Source organism: Nelumbo lutea, chromosome 2 (assembly GCF_056320005.1).
Source record: "Nelumbo lutea isolate HS-2025 chromosome 2, American lotus-T2T, whole genome shotgun sequence".
Taxonomy (NCBI): domain Eukaryota; kingdom Viridiplantae; phylum Streptophyta; class Magnoliopsida; order Proteales; family Nelumbonaceae; genus Nelumbo; species Nelumbo lutea.
This window is the reverse complement of record NC_142685.1, coordinates 41,154,304-41,176,074: the sequence shown is the minus strand read 5'-3', so window position 1 is coordinate 41,176,074 and position 21,771 is coordinate 41,154,304. Positions and strand designations below refer to the sequence as shown.

At 37.9% G+C, this 21,771-nt stretch overlaps 1 protein-coding gene across 1 annotated transcript; it reads right to left on the bottom strand.

Annotated features, from left to right (window-relative positions):
* Nucleotides 1-14,688: 14,688 nt before the first annotated feature.
* Nucleotides 14,689-21,143, bottom strand: LOC148870077 (uncharacterized). Its single transcript, XM_088971908.1, has 5 exons — nucleotides 20,990-21,143; nucleotides 20,235-20,451; nucleotides 16,697-17,039; nucleotides 15,602-16,597; nucleotides 14,689-15,102 (listed from the first exon to the last, which is right to left on the bottom strand). The coding sequence occupies exons 1-5, from the start codon at nucleotides 21,073-21,075 to the stop codon at nucleotides 14,960-14,962; spliced, it is 1,785 nt and encodes a 594-aa protein (XP_088828034.1). The 5' UTR covers nucleotides 21,076-21,143; the 3' UTR covers nucleotides 14,689-14,959.
* Between the last annotated feature and the right edge of the window lie 628 nt (nucleotides 21,144-21,771).

The following is a 21,771-nucleotide window of genomic DNA, read 5'->3' as shown; positions in this document are numbered from 1 at the left end:
TGGTTAATCCATGAACACCCCTAGTTTTAATAAAGGGTGGTTTGGTACTAATACCATACCTATCTTTTTTTTTTTTTTTTTAATTTGGAACTACACAATGTAAAAGATATTGTTTTGCTATACTTCATTTTTTGAACCATGATTTGTGAGCATTGAGTGTATATGATCCATGTATTATGTGTATTTTCACTATCTACTTTTGCTCATAGAGTTTAGGGATGGCAATTTTTCCATTCCTACTTGGTGCCTAGCTTCCCTGACCTAATGGTAAGGACAAGGACAGGGATGGAGATTGTTAGTGATACCCGACCAAGGATGGCAAGTATATTCCTCACCCCATCCCAACCCCAATTATATATTAAATATATGCATATATAATATTATTTATGATATTACTTATATTATATATCAAAATATATTTAAAGTATTTTTATATTAAAAAAAATGTTTCTTATTTTAAGTAAATGTATTTGCTAAAAAACTTTTAATTCAAAATTTTTGGAGATTTGGGTCCCCGACAAGAAGCCTGTCTCGATTGGGAATTGGAGATGGAAGGTCATTTTTATCTCTAGTGGGGATCGAGATTGGAGACAAGGATTCAAAGTCAAGGTCCATGATGGGAAGTATGGTTCCCACCCCATTGCCATTGATAGTTATTATCATATAGAGACATTATGACTGGAGCCATATTGGTGTATTAAACACATCATATAACTGCCATGTCATATGCTTATATAAGTAGATCATGCTTTTTAATTAAAAAAGGTTATAAAAAGTTGTACTAAAAAATGCTATTTTGGTGGTTATATAACTATTGAAATAGGAGTTTGGATTTCCCACCCACACTTACTCACATAACATCACAGTTACACATGGGGAACATCTCATCTTCTTACATGTGGGCACATCACAGTCACACGGGGAGATATTCCCAATGCATAGAGGTAGTGTTTTGTGGGTAGGCATGGGTAGAGCTTTCGTGGGCAGGAGATCCAGAGTATGGAAATAGCATACAAATAGCATACAGAACATCAGAATGCCGATTGTATTTGTAAACCAGATGAAACATTCCCCCTAGGCGTTTTGAGCAGTGCAATTGATTTTCATAAAATTGATCATGATTGCTAGCAAAAATTTGGTCATATTTAAGCAGAAGTAGGGACCAATCAGGTGGATTTTCACCAAAACTTACGAGATTGTGATTGGTTAAAGCTTTTTCCATATCATATCTTTCCGTTATTATAGATTTTTTCCAAAGACTAGACCCCATTTGGTGTGCCTTTCCGCGCGGGCTGTTTGTTGTTTAGAGGCCCGATAGTCTGTATTTTGGTCTTTTCCTATTTGATTGGGAAAAGATCTAGTCGTCAAAAGATGATGCCCAAAAAGATGTGCAAAGCCCATTTTGGGCTATTTTCGAAAAGCTTCAAATTGAGCTTTTCGACTTTTTTCATCACATCTTTGTGCAAAAAGATACACCTTAAACAAACAGTTTTCAGGTCTTAATGCAAAAGCTCGCATCATCTTTTGGTTGTCAAATTTTCTGCAAGATCTTTCAAAAAAGACTTGTCAAGTGGCACCTAGATCTCCCAATGATGAATAACTTTGCACCCAATGAATTCATAGTATGATAAGAAGCCCTGTGCTAGAGATCATTTCACTATAGTGTAAAAGATTGAGTACTGATTTATCCAAACAAGTAGTGGAGCAAACTAATCAATCAGTCTTAAAACTTAGGCTGTTCTCTTCGAAAACTTACTAGTGGCTAAAATTTTCTTAATGTAATAGGGGAATTCTAGAGAAGTGCACATTCAAATTGCTTAACAAAGTGTGGAAGCCTAAAAGACAAAAGATGAGGGGCTTTTTATTACTTCAACATTCACAATTAACTATGGAAGGTCTAAATCTTAAACAAGATTTTACTTGAACTCTATTATGAAGAGACAATTTATAGAAGGTCCAAATCTTATACTCCCATGGCCATAGTTAGCATCTAATCATGCATCAAAATGTGAGATAAATATATCATATTTGCATTAGTGTTTTTTTACTATAAAATTTTCAGAAGAAACATTTGGATTATTTTATGTAAACATAAGAACGTAGATAATAGGTAAACGATAAATATATCATATTCCTTGCCCTGAATACTTGAAATCCATCTGATTTGCATTTACAGTCATCATTTTTTCTGAGGTGTGCTTACTTTGCTAAACTCTTCAGTTTTATGCAATTCCAAACCTTTGTTTTATCTACACGAAGATCGCATGCTATACACAAATTTGTTAATTACTTCCTGGTTCTTTTTAATGTTGCCAGTTTCCATCGATAGACAGAATGTTTGTTCAACTCCAATTTTCTTGGTCTCTCTTATCATTCCTCCCATGCAAAATCCTAGGGCAGTCGGACAAATAACGATTTAGCTTTTGATCTCCCCACCTTGAATGCATGAATTTTATCCACAACCACAATTTCTTTTGAATGAAGAAAAGTTGTTAGGATTCTCTCAATTTCATCATAATAGGCATTCAAAACCCCACATCCAATTTTCTTCGGTGGTCCTCCCAAATTCAATGTCGCAAGAGATTTTGTTATTCAGTATGTCCTCTAGCGTTGGCCAGTGACTTGATCGATGAAACCTCTAAATATTTTATGTACCAGCCAAGCAGTAAGGCTCAGTTTGGAAGGAGCATAAATACAAATTTGTAGAGCGTAAAAGCTTATATTTTGTATTATTTTGCATATATTTGTACTGTACTATACTCTTCCCAAACTAAGCCTAAGGTGTAATATTCAACCCATAGATATTGCAATATTAGGTTGTTCTCCTTAGATCAGAACCATTGGATTAGGGGTTTTATTTTCAAGGTATACCAAGTCAACACAGATACAATGGCAACAAATATGCCTGTTATACAGTAGAATGCCTTTTTTTTTTTTTGTTTATTCAGGTGCTACAATTAATTAACTATAACTAAAATGTTCAGCGCTTAGATAAGGTGGTGCCAAAAATTCAATACTTTTTTGTGGCAAGCATGTCATGATGCTCTTCCAGTGTTAGGCTAAGATCAAGGCTGGGCATGTTGAAATTAGTGATATTGGCAATTCCTCTGAATTAATTCTTCATGCATTCGTGGACTGTGATTATTATGCTAGAGGCATTTGGTTTGGACTTTGAACAATTACAGGAAATCATCCTTTGTCACAGTTGAATGGCTCTTTTATTGGGTGGGATGGATCAAAGCCGAACGGATTGGATGGGCTTCCTTTGATTGCTTCAGACTCTAACAATGGAGATCTCCATTTGTGCTCAGAGATGGAGTTTGGAACAATTTGAGGCATTAACTCCCGTTCATAAGGGTGGTGGATCGTTCAGTAAATGTGGTTTGGGATCATCAACAGGAGAGGAGGTATGATCTCAGTAGGGGATGTAAAGGTTCTCTCTTTAACTGTTATCTCTTTTAAAAGTTTTGTCAATGAAGTTAGTCATGGAATTCAAAATATTATTGTTGAATCTGATTCGAAAAAGCTGATTGCTTTTCTCTCTGGCCCTATATCAGACCTTGGCTATTAGATTTTATAATATTTCCTTTGTTTGGATTAGTCATGTGGCTCATGGTATTGCTTTTGATAGAATGGCTAGTTGCGTTTGTTGTGTGGTCTTGTTTCTCTTCTTGTGTTTTCTTTAAAAAAAAAAAAAAAGTGGAGAACTCCATTGCGACTTACGGGGCTGCTTTCATTGACAAGAGTGGTGTCATTCAATCCAAGTATCCATCCAACACCATATATGCCTTGCTTGTTTTCAAGGGAGTAGAGGCAGATAAGTTGGTAAATCCAATAGAAAAGAAAAAAACCCATGTACGCTTTCCAGTATTAGTGAGACCCACAGAAAAGAACAATTTCCAAATGACTTATTTACCTAGGGAAGTGATATTCTCCTCAAAACTTGGATAAATTACTTACCCATGCATGCATGCTGCAAATCACCTTTACCTTAGGAATAAAAGAACACTTGCCTGGAAGCATTTACCCAGGTAAGTCATTAATTGAGACGTAAATGAGGCCATAATGTTGGTGAGTGGGCCTACCAATAAATAATTAAGTAGAACTAACACTAAAATGAACACATTTTAGCCCCCATTTGGAAGTGCTTATGAGTATTTGAAGAAAAAATACTTTCAAATGGGGTAGTATATGTATTTTGAAAATTCCATAACAGGCCAATATGAGCTAGAAATGAAATAGGCACTTATTGAAAATGCACTTATAAATAAACCAAAAATTTTGGCTTCTTCAAAACGGGCTTATTTTCTGGAATAAGCACTTGTTCAGTTTTTTCCCAAACGGCAAGTGCTTATTGAAAATGCACTAATCTATGTTGTGTGATTAAGCTTTTCCCTAGAATAACCTTGCAATCCTTACAGATCATTTGTTCTATTCTCTTTGTAAGGAAAAAATTCATTGACTTACATTTGATGAAACCAACTTTGATATCAAATATTGATTTACTTAAAATCCTAGCTTCCATAAATTTCTTTCCAACCAAATAAGATAAAATAAGAACCATAGTTTTCAAGGTGCCAAGACAAGGATAGGTGACAGGGGGCACCTTGTCACCTAGTCACCTAGGCGATTGATTTTTTTAAATAAAACATATATCCTAGGGTAGTTCCCTAGGTTCCATAACCATATTTCCTTAATAATTATCCATAATTTTCATAAGAAAAATATGAACTCCATGTTAAAGTATAGAAAATCAACATATTCATGAGAAGAAAATGAAAAAAAAAAAAGAAAAATAAAAAAATATAGGGGCTGAACCCTTATTTTTGTTATAGGAAAAGTGTTGATTAGACACTATGTTGATTAAACCCTAACAAATAAGAAAATAATAAAAGTAAATAGTATATAAACACACAAAATGAATATTTTAGTTTAATAATGTTTATTTCATAATTGTAATCTCAAAAAAATAAAAAATATAAAAGTATTTTATAACACAATATATAAAACTGCTTGGCAATTAGGCAAGGCGAGCCTCCAAGGGCACCTTGTCGCCTTGACAACTATGATAAGAACATTTGAGATACTCAAAATTTCCCTCACTTCATGTCAAACTAAACATAATATATATATATATATATATATATATATATATATATATATATATATTGATCAATAACAGAAATCATTTTATTAATGGACAATAATATTACAACACGCTAGGAAGAGGTAAATAGGCTTAACTCTCCCGAGAAAGAAAAAAGAAAATATGATTATAATACAGCCCAAAACATCTGTTCCTTCCCACCCCTTGTTTCGCCAATGTATCTGCAAAAGCATCTGCAGTCCTCTTCACCCATTGACTTTGAACCTCCAACCCCCTAGGTTAGCCATTTAGCCTCCCTTCTCTCATTTGTGTATTTCCACAATCCATTGTCCTTCTGTAACCAGCTTAAAACCAACTTTGAGTCTCCAACAATTAGTCTATGAATATTCAGCTCCTTTATCTATCTTAAACCTTCCGTTAAGGAACATATCTCAGCTCTAAGAGAGTCACCATTCCCAATGGGGCCTGAAAACAATGCAATCACCTTTCAATTCTCATCTCTAAACACCCCACCAACACCCGAGGGCCCAGGATTACCTTCACTACTGCCATCAAAGTTCATTTTTATGCACCCTAGGCCTAGTGGGGACCACAAAGGAGAGGCAACTGATTAAAACGGAGCAGAATTTGCCACTTCCATCCATCTATTCAGCAGCATATCTGTAGAGACATCAGCAAACATATCCAAAGACTTTAGCCAATGCAGCACCCTAACCATTATTACCTCAATGATACCTTCTTTGTTCCTCTCCTTACCAGAAAAATTCCTAGAGTTCCTTTCTTCCCATATAGTTCAGCAAATGGCAGCCCACACACACCTCCACATAACCCTACCCCTTTTCTTAGGCCATTTAAGGAAAGAAGTGGCAAGCAAGCTTCATATATCTGGTGGAGGGGTCTACCTGCAATCAAGGTTCAAAATATCGATACAAGGCGATACGCCAGTAGGGCGTATCGGTTTGTATCGGTACTGATTTTTTATGTTTTTTTTTTTTTTAAACTGGTTCAGAGGGGCCAGTTTAAGGCCAATCTACCCCCTGAACCACTCGTCGACCCGAAACACCCCCTGTAGGGGCGTATCAGGAAGGCTCCGATGCGTGATGAAATTTTGATCCTTGCCTACAATCAAATAAAGAGATAAACCATTCCCATATATCAGAAACAAAGGGACAAGAAGTTAGTAAGTAGTAGGAGCTTTCACCATTAACCTTGTAGAGGGTGCACCAATTTGGGGACAAGCACCAATTTGGCCTTTTCTTCTGGAGTAAATCACATGTGTTACATCTTTCTAGGAATGCCTCCCAACAAAAAGCTCCAATCCTTGGAGGGATTGGCTCACCCCATATTTCCTTGACTGGGAAAGGCTGAATAGAAATGTTGGACTGTTATGCTAAGGATTTAAAGAAGGAAGCACAAGAGAAAACCCCAGAAGGGGGATAAAGTCCAAATTCTACTGTCCCTTTTTGACGGGTCCAAAACCACCCCATTCAAGATCTAAATTAAGTCCACAACCATTCCCAATTCTGACTCCCTAATGCCTCTTCTAAGACCCAAATCCCAATCATACCCAAAATTTGACTCAAAAGGGACCAAAAAATCAGACACACACTTCCCTTTGAAACGGGAGAGGGAGAATAAAGAGGGAAATTGGTCTTTCAAGGGTACATTCCCCACCAAGTGTTCCCAAAATTTAACCTGATTCCCAGAGGAAAGGTCATACCTGATGTGTTGCAAAAATGATGGAAGAATGGCATGTATGGATTTCCAAGGAGAGGCCCGGTTAGTCCTTGCCACAAGCCCAGAGTCCAGAGTCCCAACCATCATCTGCCTATCCATGAATACTCAAGATAACCTTGGTCCACAGCTTATCCCTATCCCTACCAAACCTCCACAACCATTTACCCAACAAGGCTTCATTTTTCTTCCAGATATTGCCTAATCCTAAGCTACCCTCATCTATGCACTTGGAAACTAACTCCCAATTCACTCTATGATCTCTCCTTTCCTCCCCTGGCTCCCATAAGAAATCTCTAAACTTTGCTAGCACTCTACTTATTTTTTCGAGGATTCTAAACACAGATAAGTAATACACCTGCAAGCTAGCCAATGTAGACTTAATAAGAGTAACTCTGCCACCCAAAGATAGATAATTCTTCTTCCAAGAGGCTAACCTTTTCGTGAACCTATCAATTACAGGGCTCCAAAAACTATTATTCTTCGGATTATCCCCTAAAGGCATCCCCAAGTAAATCATAGGCCACTGTGACATCTCACATCCCAAAATTTCAGCCCTATCCCTCATTTTTCCTTCTTCCATGTTCACCCCTACCACACAACTCTTATCAAAATTAACGTTCAAATTTGACATTTTTTTTCAAATAATTGCACTACTCTCTTCAAATTTCTGACCCACTTCACATCTTCCCCTTCACAAAATAGAATTGTGTCATCAGCAAACTGTAGATGCGTGATAGGCAACCTGTCTCTTGCAACCTTCCACCCCCTTACTAAGTTATTCGAATTTGCCCTCTCTATTAGTTTCCCCAACACTTCTACTATCAAAGTAAAGAGAAATAGAGAAAGGGGGTCCCCTTGTCTAATTCCCCTGGTAGCTGGAAAATGATCCACTACAAACCCATTCACTAGGATTGAGTAATGATAGGTCTCAATACATCCCAGTACCCAATTGCACCATTTTACCCCAAAGCCAAAGTAGTTCACTTGCATTAAGAATGACCAATCTACCATGTCATAAGCTTTCTCTAGATCTAACTTACACACAATCCCTTTCTTCTTTCTTCTCCTTAGATCCTTCACACACTCATTAGCAATTAAAATATGATCCACAATCTGTTTATTTCCCACAAAAGCCCCTTGGTTCTATGGAATTAGATCTAGAAGCACTTCTTTGATTCTTCTAGACAAGACCTTAGCAATGATTTTATACAAACTATTAACCAAACTGATAGGTTTATAGTCTCTCGGGTGACTTGCTCCAACTCTCTTTGGAACCAATGCAATAAAAGTTGAATTTACCCTCAGATTAATCACCCCCCCCCCTTTGATGAAACTCATTGAAAACTTTAAGGATGTCCTGCTTCAATATCTTCCAACATTCCTGGTAAAAGGCCATAGTGAAACCATCCGGACCTGATGCCTTAGATCTATCCATTGAGAAAATTGCCTCCCTTATTTCCTCCACCTCAAATTTTCTTTCAAGCCACTCCTTTGCTTCCTCAAAAAGTTTTGGCCAATCTAGACCTTCCAACCAAATCCTCTGGTTTAGGGGCCTTCTATATATAGATTTAAAATGCTCTACAAAAGCTCTAGCAATCTCACCTTGCTGAGTAATGGGCACCCCATCAACCTCCAACTTTGTAATCAAAATTTTCCTTTTCCTCCCGTTGGACATTGCATGAAATAATTTGGTATTTCTATCTCCCTCCTTCACCCACTTATAACTAGACTTTTGTCTCCAACTAACTTCTTGTTTATACGGTATGTCCTCTAATTTCTTCCTTAGCACCCATCTCTCTTATTTATCCTTATCACCAAATGTGCCTTCATTTTCCTTTGCATCCAACTCCTCAATTTGATTTATCACATCTTGTTTCCTTTCCTCAATTCTACCAAAGTGGAGGATATTCCATTTCTTGAACTTTGCTTTCAGATCCTTCAATTTCCAATGAAATTTCATACCCTCCCAATTGGCCCTTGGGGCACTACCATTCCACCAATTCTTAACTAGCTCCATAATACCCGGGTGGGACAACTACATATTCGCAAATCTAAATGGTGATGGCCCTCTATTGACAAGATTCTCCCTCATTAAAATAATAGGTCAATGATCTGAGATTACCCTAGGCAAGGTTCTAGAGTTAACCACCCCCAATGTCCCTCCTAATCTGCTGTGAATAAGAATCTATCCAATTTCGAACATATAGGATTTGCCTGTAGGCTGGACCAAGTGAATGTCTCATGCATCAGTAGAACCTCCTTTAGTTCAAAACAATTAATGAAACTATTAAACCTCCTCATACTTGTATTTCCCCCACCTCTAACACTGTTCATCTCCTCTAAAAATCTTATGACATTGAAGTCCCCACCTAAGCACCATGGTCCTTCCCAAAGTCCTTTGATGTCTTCCAATTCCTCCCACAACTCCTCTCTTTCTCTATATCTAGTTGGGCCATATGTATTGGTCATCACCCATTCAAACCCATCTGCCCTTTGTCTAAACTTGAGGGACATAGAAACCTCCCAAACAACTCTTCCATCCCTTCTAAAATTTCTTCTTTCCACATTGTCACTCTTCCCCTTGAGCTTCCCCAAGCTGGGCTCATTGCTCAATTTATTCCCCATGCCTTCCATAGTGATCTTGCCCATCTACCATCAATTTCGACTCCTAAATCAGCACTATATCCAGGTCTTCTCTGCTTATCACTTCCTTTATTAATGGCATTTTCCTTCTACCCCCTAACATTCCAGCTTAAAATCTTCATTCCACTTATTTTCCCTCTTTCTTCTACCCCTTTAGTTTCTCCCTCTCCTTCTCCCCTTTCTCTCACTGAACTCCTTATCTTCCCCAACATCTCTTCTTAGTCTCTTAGCCTCACTCAATTTCCTCTTTTTAGCTTTGCCATCCTCCTTTCCTTTCCTTAGGAAGACCTTCAAGTCATCCGGCTTCTTCACTTTATAGCCTAATTGCTCTACCAAGTCTGCAACTGACCCATTGTATTCATTTCCTTTGGCAACCACCTTCTCTATTAACTCATCACTTTTCTTTTCCTCTACTTTATCTCCATCTCTACTTCCCTATGAGTTTCCACCCCCTAGACTTCTACCACTATTATTTTTTTGAGCTTCTTCTCTTTTCAGTTCGTCCAAGAGACTTCCAGATCCTTTCCCCCTCTTCCTCTTCTCCCTCTACACATCTCCTTCTCTCCATACTTTCCACCCCAGGGTTTTCTTGAGCTTGTGGCAACACGGCTAGATAGGAATCTGGAACACAGGCTTCGAACAAAAGAATAGGATTAGTACTAAACATAACATTCACAGCCATACCTTGGTTTGACTCTAGGACAGGATCAACAGAGGGCCCAGGAGAACCTATCGCATTGACTACACTTTTTTTTATAAATAACAATTAATTTTATTAATAATTGAGAAAATCAAAATTACAAGGGAAGGAGCTAAAGAATCTTAACTCCCTACTACCTGATGTATACCCTAACCATGAAACAATTACAAAACAACCCAAAAGATAGAGTTTATGTTCACCCCTTGCCTAGCTAGACCATCTGCCAATGCATTTGCACTTATCTTTATCCACGTACAATGAATTTCAATGCCCTTAGTGAGCCACTTGAACTTCCTCTTTTCATTGTTGTATTTCCAGAGCATAGAATTGTCCTCTTTTAGCCAATTCACCACAATTTCAAAATCACCTTCTTTGATCAATTGTTTAATATGCATTTCCTTGACCCTTTGTATCCCTTCAAGAGTTCCTACACAGCCCTCAAGGAATCTCCCACCCCAACTGGACCAGAATACATAGCTAACAAATTCCCTTTTTCATCTCTTATCACTCCCCCTACTCTGGAGGGCCCTGGATTGCCCATACTGCTGCCATCAAAATTCAGTTTGGTAAACCCATGAGGTGGAGGCGTCCAATAGGAACTTGAAGTCTTCTTAATTGGGACTGAATCTGCAATCTCCTTCCAATTTCTTATCATCTCATCAACTGAGAACACTATAAACAATTCCAAAGTTTTCAACCAATGTATCACCCTAATGTGGATAGTCTCCAAGATTACTTCCAAGCTTCTCTCCTCATTTTGAGAATATTCTTGAGTTTCTCTCCTCCTAAACAGTCCAACACATTACAGCCCTAACACATCTCCACATGATCTTGGCCCTTTTGGTTGGCCAGTTAGGCATGGAAGTAAATAGGCTTTGCACATTCAAAGGGGGAGTCCACCTACACCCAAACAAAGAAGTAAACCATTCCCAAATAACTTTAACAAACTGACAAGAAATTAGTAAATGGTATCCAGACTCACCATCAGATTTACAAAGGACACACCAATGAGGAGACAAACAACTATTGGGTCTTTTTCTTTGAAGTAGATCCCCTGTATTAACTCTTTCCAGAAAGGCTTCCCAACAAAAACTCCCAACCTTTGGAGGTATAGGTTGACACCACACTTCTTTAACAGGGAATGACAATCCAACAAGAGAAGGGGGTAAAAGGGCCTTAAAGAAAGAGGCACAAGAGTAGGAACCCGAGGGAGTGAGTGTCCAAATTCGATTATCTATCTTTGATGTCTCAACAAAGATCCCTTCAAGAATGGATAATAAGGATAAAATACAGGCTAACGCTATGTCCCTGACATCTCTTCTCAAACTTCCATCCGAAACCAGAAGGTGAATTAGAAGGTACAAGGAAAGAGGAAACTGGTTCATTTTTAAGGGTAGAGATAGCTAAGAGGCCTATAAATTGATCTTTCAAAGACGAATCCCCAACCCAAACATGTTCCCAAAATTTAATGTGGTTACCTGAGTGCAAATCATACCTGATCCAATGGAGAGAACAAGGGCAAGATGGCTTGAATAGCTTTCCAAGGAGATGCTCTTGTAGTCCTTGTTAGGACCCTAGAGTCCCATCCATTGTCTACCGGCCCATGAATTGACTACACTTGAAGATTGATGTTTGCAATTCTCCACAATTGAGACAAAATGTTGGGACACAATTCCTGTCAGATGCTTATCTTACGATAAACTCCTTTGACTTTGTAGCTCATCCCTAGTTTGGTCACCTCTAGTTGGCCCATGATAAGCATCTCCTACCTACTCACCATATTCTCACCCATTGTTCATTAAATGGTCATGTTTATCTTTACTCAATTCCAGATTGCCTCCCCCATCAACCAAAACACACTCCAAATTATTTTCTCCCTTCACTTCCTCAGATTGGAGCATACAAGGGGTTGCTCTTCCCATGACTTGCTTAGCATCAAAAAGAATAGTAGTGTCAAGCATGTCTTCCTCATTAGCTACCACTACAATCTTGTCATCCAAACTGTCCGCAATAGAAGCGTTTGTCGAGTCTCCTTCCTCCCCATTTGAAGATTTGCAGTTGACCCACCCGTCATCTTCCACATCCATGTTTTCTAGTTACTCCCTAGAGTATCTCGAATTTAGGGCAATCCGTACTCTGCTTCCCCACCACTTGTTCATTGTAAGAGGGTCGAGACACCCATTGTCAGTTTTCCTTTTTCGATTTCTTCGAGTCTTGTATTGAACCAGTACTCTTTGGGAACGATGATAGACCCCAAGCATCGTCTGCAATCTTCTCCCCTAACTTACTCCTCACATGACTATTAAATGAGTCACATGAGCTCTCCCCTGGTTCGACCCAATGTTTTAAAATGCGAAGGCATGACTTGAGGCGTTCCACTACCTAGAGGTGTGAGGCGTAGTTCAAAACACAAGAGGCATAAGCCTCCCAGACACAAGGAGGTGTAAGCCTCCTTAAGAGGAGGGGGGTTAGGAGGAGGAAGGGGAGAAGGATGAAGAGGAAGGGGGATCTCACTTTTTCTTTATTTTTAGTAAAATCTTTTATATTAAGAAGAATAAAGACGCATAACATTGGTTGAATGAGGCAGGGGGCAAACCACTTTCTTTCCCCTTATCTTTTCTTCCCTTCCCTTTCCTTTTCTTTTCTTTCCTTTTCTCTTTTTCTCTTCTCTTTCTTTTTCTTTCTCTTCCCTTTCCTTTCCTTTCCTTTCCTTTTTTTTTTTCTTTTTTTTTCTGTCTTTTTATATAAGATGTGCATGAGGCACATGAGCACGCCTTTTAAAACACTGGTTCGACCCTAAGAACCGATAATCCTGGACCCGGTTTAAATTGGTTTTTTGTTTTTAGTCTTGACCCACACCGATTCCGACCTCCTAACCACGTCAGCATATGATGGTCCGACCTCCTACCTTTTAAACTTAAAATTTTTTGAATTACTTTCTTTCCCAAGGTGGCCGCCCAATACTTCTTTGGGACCCGACTGTTCACCTTCCCAGAAAAGTTTGCCCTCTTTCTTACCTTCTTGATTCCTGCCACATGTTCTTCCTTCCTCCACATCACCTTCGCCTTCCTCCTTTGAACAACTCCTCCACAGAGATGCTTCCACTTCATTCAATATCCATATCTTCCTCCATAGCTACTCCAAGAATATAGTCACCAGACGAGGTACCTCCTCTGGCTTGATCCCACGGATTCTTGCTTTGATCGCTGTCATATTTCTGAAGCTGCAATCCTCCACCAAGCCACCCAACGCATGGACTATTTTCTCTATTGTCAACTTGTTCTAGAAATTGAACGACACCCCAACAAGCTTTATGTTGAAACTTCCTACTGTAATATCTTGCTCATTACAAGACATACACCATTCTTCAATGACTATCAACCCTTCCTGGGTTTCGATAGAAGATAGCCCTATCTTCGCCTCCCCTGCATCAAAGATGGCTTTGTTTTCACTAAAAGGCACTACCAGAACAGGTTTCTCAAGGCTAAATTTCTTCACTATTTCCTCTGCAATGAGCTGCCAGTCGTTTATCTTTTTTTCCAGCTATCAGCACATCTGTTCTTCCACCTACGTTTATCCACTTCCAACACCAACTTATTTGATTTTACAGAGCAAGCAACTGGTATATATATGCTCTGTTCCTCCACTGCCTTCTGAGTTATTTGCTCTCCCTTGCTCACCATATTACTCTCACTCTCCCCCTTCTCTACTTTCTCCGTTAAAGTCTTCTGCTGAACCTTTTTGAAATCCTTCTCTACTTTCTCCGTCATTACCATGCAGAGGTTTGCAAGTACGATGGTCAGGCAGCAATTCTGAAGCAGTGATTTGCAAGTTACATGTGATGTTGCAGGAAATCAAGCAAAGAATAACGATTATTGATATAGTAAGGAAGAATCATGTGCCTAACAATGCTTACACGATTTTATGGAAAATTTTTTGAGTCTGGAGACACAGGATGCTTAGCGCAATACAAGGCCTCCCAAAAACTTGCCATTCTTACATGCTTGGAGGATCAGTACATAACAAAAAAAATGGTTGTTCCTGATAATTACCTCTGTCAACAGTCAGATTCAACAGATTAATGACCTTTTTATGATCAGTATCAGGGTCAAAAGGATTCATCCTTGATTAATAATTGTAAGTGAAGGTGCACTAACCTGTGCACAGGAAAAGGACCAAAGTTCATGTGGTTGAACATCCCGATCTACAAAGGAAGAGAAAATACAAAGTTACCCAGGAATAGCCATTCCCTAAAGCTTACCTATACTCCTCCAATCGCTAAACCTATGTTTAATGATGCAACCTTCACCCTCAAGTCCAAAAATAAAAGGCATTAAAGGTAAGTAGTGTGGTACAAATCTTTTACAAAGATAAAATTATTAAAATTCAATTTATTATGTTGACCTTAAGTTCCCAACTGTTATACTTTAGCAATGTATTAGATAATGTTCTCTACTAAAAACTGATATTCCGTGTGACACTGGGAAAGAAGAAACAACTGTGAGGGCCAATTCCAGAGCCATCAAAACTCATATTACTTTTTCTATTTACAGAGCTACATATTCTATTTGTTTACAGAGATGCAGTTTATAAGTCTGTATGATAGCACAGCTCCAGGAAGCTGATTCAAATTGTGAGCTAAAGGCAAACTTGTATCCAAAGCATAAGTTTGTAGAGTTCATTTAATCCAATTCTCCGGCTTCTTACTTGAGCTATGCACAGTAAACACATCTATAAAAAGGATCTAATAATACTCACTACATTGTTCATCCTTAATCTGCTCTATTCTTCACTTGTGAACGTGTGCGAGGGAGGAACCTAAGACGGTGGGAGAACCGCAAGTCAGGCTTCTTTTTAGAATATGTGGGTTTCTTCTTCTCATCTTGTTGACCTCCAGTATCAGTTGAAAGTTTACCTGCCATATCAACCTACATATTGAGTCTTTCAAAAAATTGAGACCCACAAACTATTAAAAATTACAACATTATATGCATGAAAATGAACCATACAAAGAGGTGGGGGATGAATGATCCAGTGGTATCTTCACATAAATGACTACAAGTGGATCGTTGTAACCATTTAATGAACCAGACCTACAAAAAACTCTCTTTGTATAATCAAGAGGTATAAGGTTGTACATTCCCAGTGTATACAGGTTCTTGATGTATATGGGGCTCTTCTATTGTTTTTGTCTTAATATATACTTATACATCTTCAAAAAAAAAATAAAAAAAAGTAAAACATTTAGGATGGTTCATTGTTAAAATCGCCACAATATGTAATGGTGTTTATGACACAGGCAATGTCTAAATCAGTATCATATTTGAATTCTAATGTTTGGTGTTTGTAACGCATCACAAATGTTCCCTGATAAGTATATACACAAACAAGTAGTTGGGTTTGTTCACAATCACCTTCATCTCTTTTAGTAGTCACAATAGCACTGCAGCGCCTTTGCTTTTTACTATCTTGGACCAGGGATAAGTCCATTTCAGTATCAATGGGGGAAGAGCATGATTTCTTCTTTGTGGTTTCACCGATCTTCCGCTTAACAGGAATCTCAGTGGAGTCTGACTGTTCATATTGAGTAGGTTTCCCATTTTGCAAGTCTTGTTTGACTTTCATGGTTAAATTCCCTTTTTCTTTCTCAATTGTTGAACGAGTCAACCTTTTTGTAGTTGCTGGGCTACTTGACTTCATATCATCTGCAGAGGACTTCACCTCAACTTTATTTGAATCTCCCATAACTTCATGGATGCCTGAACGAGTCAACCTAGTCATATTGACATGGAAATTAAGCTTCCGTGCACTTACTTTACAAGTAAGACTCTCTTCTAGGTCATCCAGCACATATCGATGCTTCACTTGCTTTGTCAGCATTCCGGGAGATTCCTCCATCTGAGGTTTGTTCAAACCATTCCTTCTACCAGAATTGGGTAATCTTACATTCTTTGCAGGTTTTGGAATAACTCGATCTGCACGAGCTTTTACATCTGAAAACCCACCCGCCATGGATACATTTTCTATGATACAGACATCAGGATTAATGACCACATTATTCACATTCATAGACACCATATTAACATGCTTCTCAGGAGTTTTTTCAGAAACATTAGTGAAGTCTTCCTTCTCCATGCAGCTGACAGACAATGGCTTTTGGGGCAATTGGTATACTAGTGAAGCCAGGGCTGCACGAGCAGCTAGAGGACTGAGATGGGACCTGTTCCCAAAAGCATCCACTGGAATGGACTGAACAAGGGATGAATTACTGCCCTCAATCTCTATCTTTAGTTTGCTCTGGCTTCTAGTGGACCTTCTCAAATTTTTTAGGTCATGGGGAATTTGAACATCCTGAAAGTTGAGATGTGATTCAGTAACAGATTTGCACTGTATTGATCCTCTAGGATAATCTGTATTCAAAAAAGTGGCATGATAAATATATCTATGGTACCTTGCAAATAGAAGAAACTCAATATTTAAATCGATTAAGTAGTAGATATAGTGCATACCTCTTTCATGTCCCAACAGAATCTCTTCCGGACATCCCTTTCTAGATATACCAACTAAATGATTAATCTCCTCCATTTGCTTTTCCAGCAATCCATCAAGGTTCATATCACAATTCATGTCTTCAAAAAGGGACAGAAATGTAGATGCACCTGAACCATTTTTGGCTTTTACTGAGTTCAAGAATGCAGCAACTGCTGGATAGGTGTCAATGCTGTTTCTATCCAGTCTCATGATTGCACTAGATGGGACAGTTGCTATTTCTCCTTTAAACTGAGGAGGTAGCCATTTGATCTCAAAAGTGCATCTACAGTATACCTTCTTTGAGTGCCTTACCCTACATGCCTGCAGATTAGTAAATAAAATCTGGTTAAGCATGGTCATAATGAACACAAGGAGTTGGAAGTGCAGTTGCCACTATCAGAAGCAAAGGGGATGCAAAGCAAAAGGTTCAAGTAGTCCAAAGAAAGTGTAAGTTGAGTTGCTAGATGGTGCACTAGCACAAACTGCTAATCATCTCTTTAATTAGTTTTATACCTTTTGCTGAAAGACAATTGGAACCTCACTTTTCTTCTCTTGTTATATTTATATTCAACCTTCCCCCTTTTTACGTAACAAATAAGGTTGCCTTCTCTTTTATTTTCTCTAATACTGTTCCTTTAGAAATAGATCAGAACTTTCTGAGCTAATTATCCCCTCCTCTTTCACTTTATAGTTCTTCCTTGCATCTTTGTTCTTTTATATTTATTTCCTGCTCTCTCCCATGATCATTTCAATCATGAGAAATTTCATATCCATATTTCATCGAAGTCAGTTTCAAATTGTTTTCCAAAAGAAACTATTCATGCCATCTCCCTGGTGGTGTGCAAATCAAAGTACACTTAGTGTTGGAGGCCAAGAGATAACTCAAGTCGACCTTTTTCTGTTAACTTGGTTTGATAACTCATAACAAGGAGATTGAGGGGGATGTTTCCCACAGAATTAGAGCAAGATGGGAAAAATGGAGGATGTATCCAGAGTCTTGTGTGATAGTAGAACACCACTTAGGTTAGAAAGAAAATCTATATGCTCTACCTTTTTTTCAAAGGAAAAAAAATAATAATAATTGTAAGGCCAGCAATGCCATATGGAGCGAAGTGTTGGGAAGTCAAGAAACAACATGTCCAAAAAATTAGTATGGCAGAAATGTGTATGTTGAGACGGATGAGTGGAAAAACTAGAAAGGATAGGTAAAAAATGAAGCCATTCAAAGGAACATAGGAGTGGATCTAATAAGTGAGCAAATGAGAGAAAGTAAGACTAAGATATTTTTGTCGCATGCATAGAAGACCATCTGTAGAACCCACAAGAAGAAGCAATCAGTTGGAAGTTAACGGGGCTAGAAGGGCTAGGAGCAGGCTAAAAAGGACATGAGCTGAAGTAGTAATAAATGAATTAAGCACTTACGATGGCACTAACAGAACAGAATGGCAAAAAAGGATCATGTGCCGAGCCCATATAGTTGGGGTAAGGCTTAGATGATGATGATGATGATGTAAGTATGTAATGTAGGACCAGTTCAATTCCAACACTTTGAGGATGTTAAATGAACTTTCATGATCAGAAATTTATGGTTGTTGATGGTTATAATGTCTTCTTGAAGGAATAAGAAAGAAAATAGAAAAAAAAAAAAAAGAAGAGAGAGAACACCTGGAATCACTCATGGATAGGGTTGTAAACTGATCAGATTCAGATTGGATCTAGCTGCATCATCTGCATCCGATTATCATGTTGGGTTTCGGGTCGGATTCAAATTTAACTGCAACCATCTTATTGTGTTTAAAATGACCAAAGAATTAAAACATAAAAAAAAACAATTATTTTTAACTTATATATGTATAATAAATCTAAAATATTAAACATATTAATTATAAACTTTATATAATTATACATAATATTTAAATATACGTAATTATACAACATATAAACATAAAATAATATCTTTTATTGAACGCAGATTTTAATCGGATCGGATGGGGTTAAATCCGCTTCTGATCTGATTATTAATTGGATGCAAGTTCTAACATCCAAATCTGGGATAATCGGTTTTGGAGTCAAATCAGAAATTGGACGCTTAGAGTCCATTGACAGCCCTACTCACGGGGTGTCTAGAATCACTCTAGGGTGTGAGAATCACTCACCATATTTAGCATAAGGCTCAATAAACTTCATTGATTTTTGTGTAAAACGTATACATACAGCCTAGGAGCAAACTGTTAGACTCATATGAAGCATAGTAGGACTCAAACTGAACTGCCATCGTCCTATTTCAATTCAAAGAAGACTCGATAACTCTAACCCTACTTATTCAATGACTCTGAAACTTTAAACATAAACAAACTATAATGGGCCATATCACTGCACCCACAGACAAATTATAAAATAACAAAAATACCCCTACTGTCCAAAAATATTCGACTCTTTATCTCCTGCATCATGATGATTGTCTCCAAGTCAATGTCTGAACTACCTCCTTTTTCCTTCCTGAAGGAATTGCAGTAGCTTCCCAAATGCATTTCTTGTGAATATGCCTCTCAGTCAAACAGCTGATTATTATTTACCCATTTGAAAATTACAATCAGAGGTTACAAAAAATTATATAGCAAAGTATAAGAAAAATGCACTCAAGAAGTTCAAAAACAATAACACCAAGCATAGACAACTGAAATTCCACTTGCTGTGCTTGTAGTCGTTGAGCTAAAGATATGATCTGCTTGATGGAACACTAGGATCTTAGAAATAATGAGCTAGAGGTAGCCCCATATGTTCCTCAACCACTATTAGTTGGCCAAATTTTAGCCCCAGAACCCTTGTCACATGGTCAGAATGAAGCCTGCTTTTGGGGCAACTTTAGTATTAAAATCTTGGAAGTTTCAACAGCCAAAATTACTTGCAGAAAGTACTAATATAAGGTGGGATACATGGCAATGTGGACTACAAGGTTGCACTGGTAGTCAATCGAGAGGGAATACTGCATGGTAGACAGTTCAGATTGGTTATATCATCCTCTATGTGGCAGAAATAGGGTTGGTCATGTAGGGAGCTCCCATACAAGTAACATGACCTTTTTTTCCATATAGAGTCGCCATGAAAGTTCTAACAAGGTACGTAATACCTTTTTGCAAAAATAATGAGAATAACCGTACGAGTAACAAAGTAATAAAAAAATAGAAGCAACAAGATCAGCAGTAACACTAATGCAGATGAGATATCCCAATCGAAGCACCATTGGAGGTCTTAAAATGTAAGTTACACACCAAGCAATCAATTCAGGTTCAGCCCAGGCATTGTTGCATCCCTACGACCCTACCAATGGAGACCAGGAGTGGCCTCAACTTCAACTGTCTCCATAAATATTTAACATGCACGGAAATATCCAGCATTCAGGACACTTTAATTTTCTAGCTTTTTGATACACAACGAAATCCCCTGGTATCCAACTTTAACCATATTGTGAAACACTATAAAAACCCTCCAAGTTCCAACCAACCATAAGCGTACCTTTTCAACCTTGGCATCAAAGAAGAGACTCCTGAATCTTGTCCTATGAGCAGCAAGAACAGGTTCTCCTTCTTTAATATGAGTACAATCATCACCTCGAAGAGGAATGGAACGGAAACGAATACGTCTCAGAGCTTCTTCCTCAGTGAATATGATGTCTTCCGGATCTTGACTTCCAAAGCTTACAATAAGACCAACTCCAGTAGACGTATCTGAACTGTGTTAGGTCAGGAACTAAAGATTACTGAATCAAGAAGGCGCTTTATATTCAAATCATAAAAAAAAAAAAAATGCATAGAGGCATCTTGCGTCGATCAACCGCTTCAGTTGGAGTTGACAAGAATAAAGTCAGACGGCAACGCAGGAACATTTCCTTTCAAACCCAATATCGGACAAAGAAAAATAAATAAATTAAAAAAAAATATATATCGAACTGATCTGAACGATGTGGAAGGGTATGGGTATGCAAGGAATTGAATTAGAATTTAGAAAATATTCATGGGGAAATATATCTAGTTTTAGATTTAACACGGAAGAGAAGGGAACCCCGAATAAACAATTCAGTCTCAGTAAAAGGAACATAAATGCAGCAAGGTATTTTCAGAGAAGGGACCCTATTTTATCATTGACCATTTCAGAAATTGGACGTAAAATGCACTAAGGTATTCTGACTATTTTCGGAGAAAGGACCCTACCTTCTCGGAAAAGAATTCAGGAAAGAACGATAAGCTAAAGTTAAAAGGAACATTACAGACCTCAAAGAGACCACGCTAGGGTGCCAAGACGAGTCTTCTTTTCGCATAGCCTCAAGTTTGACGGCCTCGTCTGGTAGAGGTGCCATGATCGCGCAGAGCAATCGAAGAGCTGGACGCTGTAAGAACGGAGCTGTGTCTGACACTCCAATAGCGGAACTAATTCAGCTATGTAATCCTCTAGTGTCGCACGTGTGGGAAATAAACGGATCGGATCGACTTCGGATATAGTATATCCTATAATCCTAATCAATCTGTGACGGATATGGGATGTGCACAATATAGATCCGAATTCGATTGTTATATGTTTGGATAGATCCATTTGATTAAATTTTAGTAAATCTATAATTAAAAATTAGTATAAATTTATAAAATTAAATATTAATTAAAATATATTATAAATAAGAAAAGGGAATTATCTAAAACTCCTTATCTCTTTTTAGCATTTTCCTTTTAAACTCACCATGGGTTTTCAAAAGGTCAAGTGAACTCCATGTTAATGAGTTTTCGTTCTCCAAAACTTACATTTTGTTATATCACTTTTAGGGGGCATTCCGTTTTTGTATTTTCAGAGGGGGAAAGTTGGTTAATGGAATTATGATACCTATCTCTAAGGAAAGTTATCAGTATTTGAACGAGATAAAAAATGTCTTTTTTAGTAATAGATTTTTATGGTTAAAATGGTCATTATTTTTTTTACATGAAAAATAGAAAAACATAGATAAGGCAACTTTTCTTTCTATGATCATTTATTCAAAAATAATAATTTACAAAAAATGAACAAA

What these genes read in the sequence shown, in the direction of transcription:
- LOC148870077 (XM_088971908.1), bottom strand. Translation starts at nt 21,075, where the DNA reads ATGGCACCTCTACCAGACGAGGCCGTCAAACTTGAGGCTATGCGAAAA. An exon ending in CCTAGCGTGGTCTCTTTGAG is followed by an intron (nt 20,452 to 20,989) that starts GTCTGTAATGTT and finishes GACCTAACACAG; the next exon opens with TTCAGATACGTCTACTGGAG. An exon ending in TCTGTTGGGACATGAAAGAG is followed by an intron (nt 16,598 to 16,696) that starts GTATGCACTATA and finishes TTTTGAATACAG; the next exon opens with ATTATCCTAGAGGATCAATA.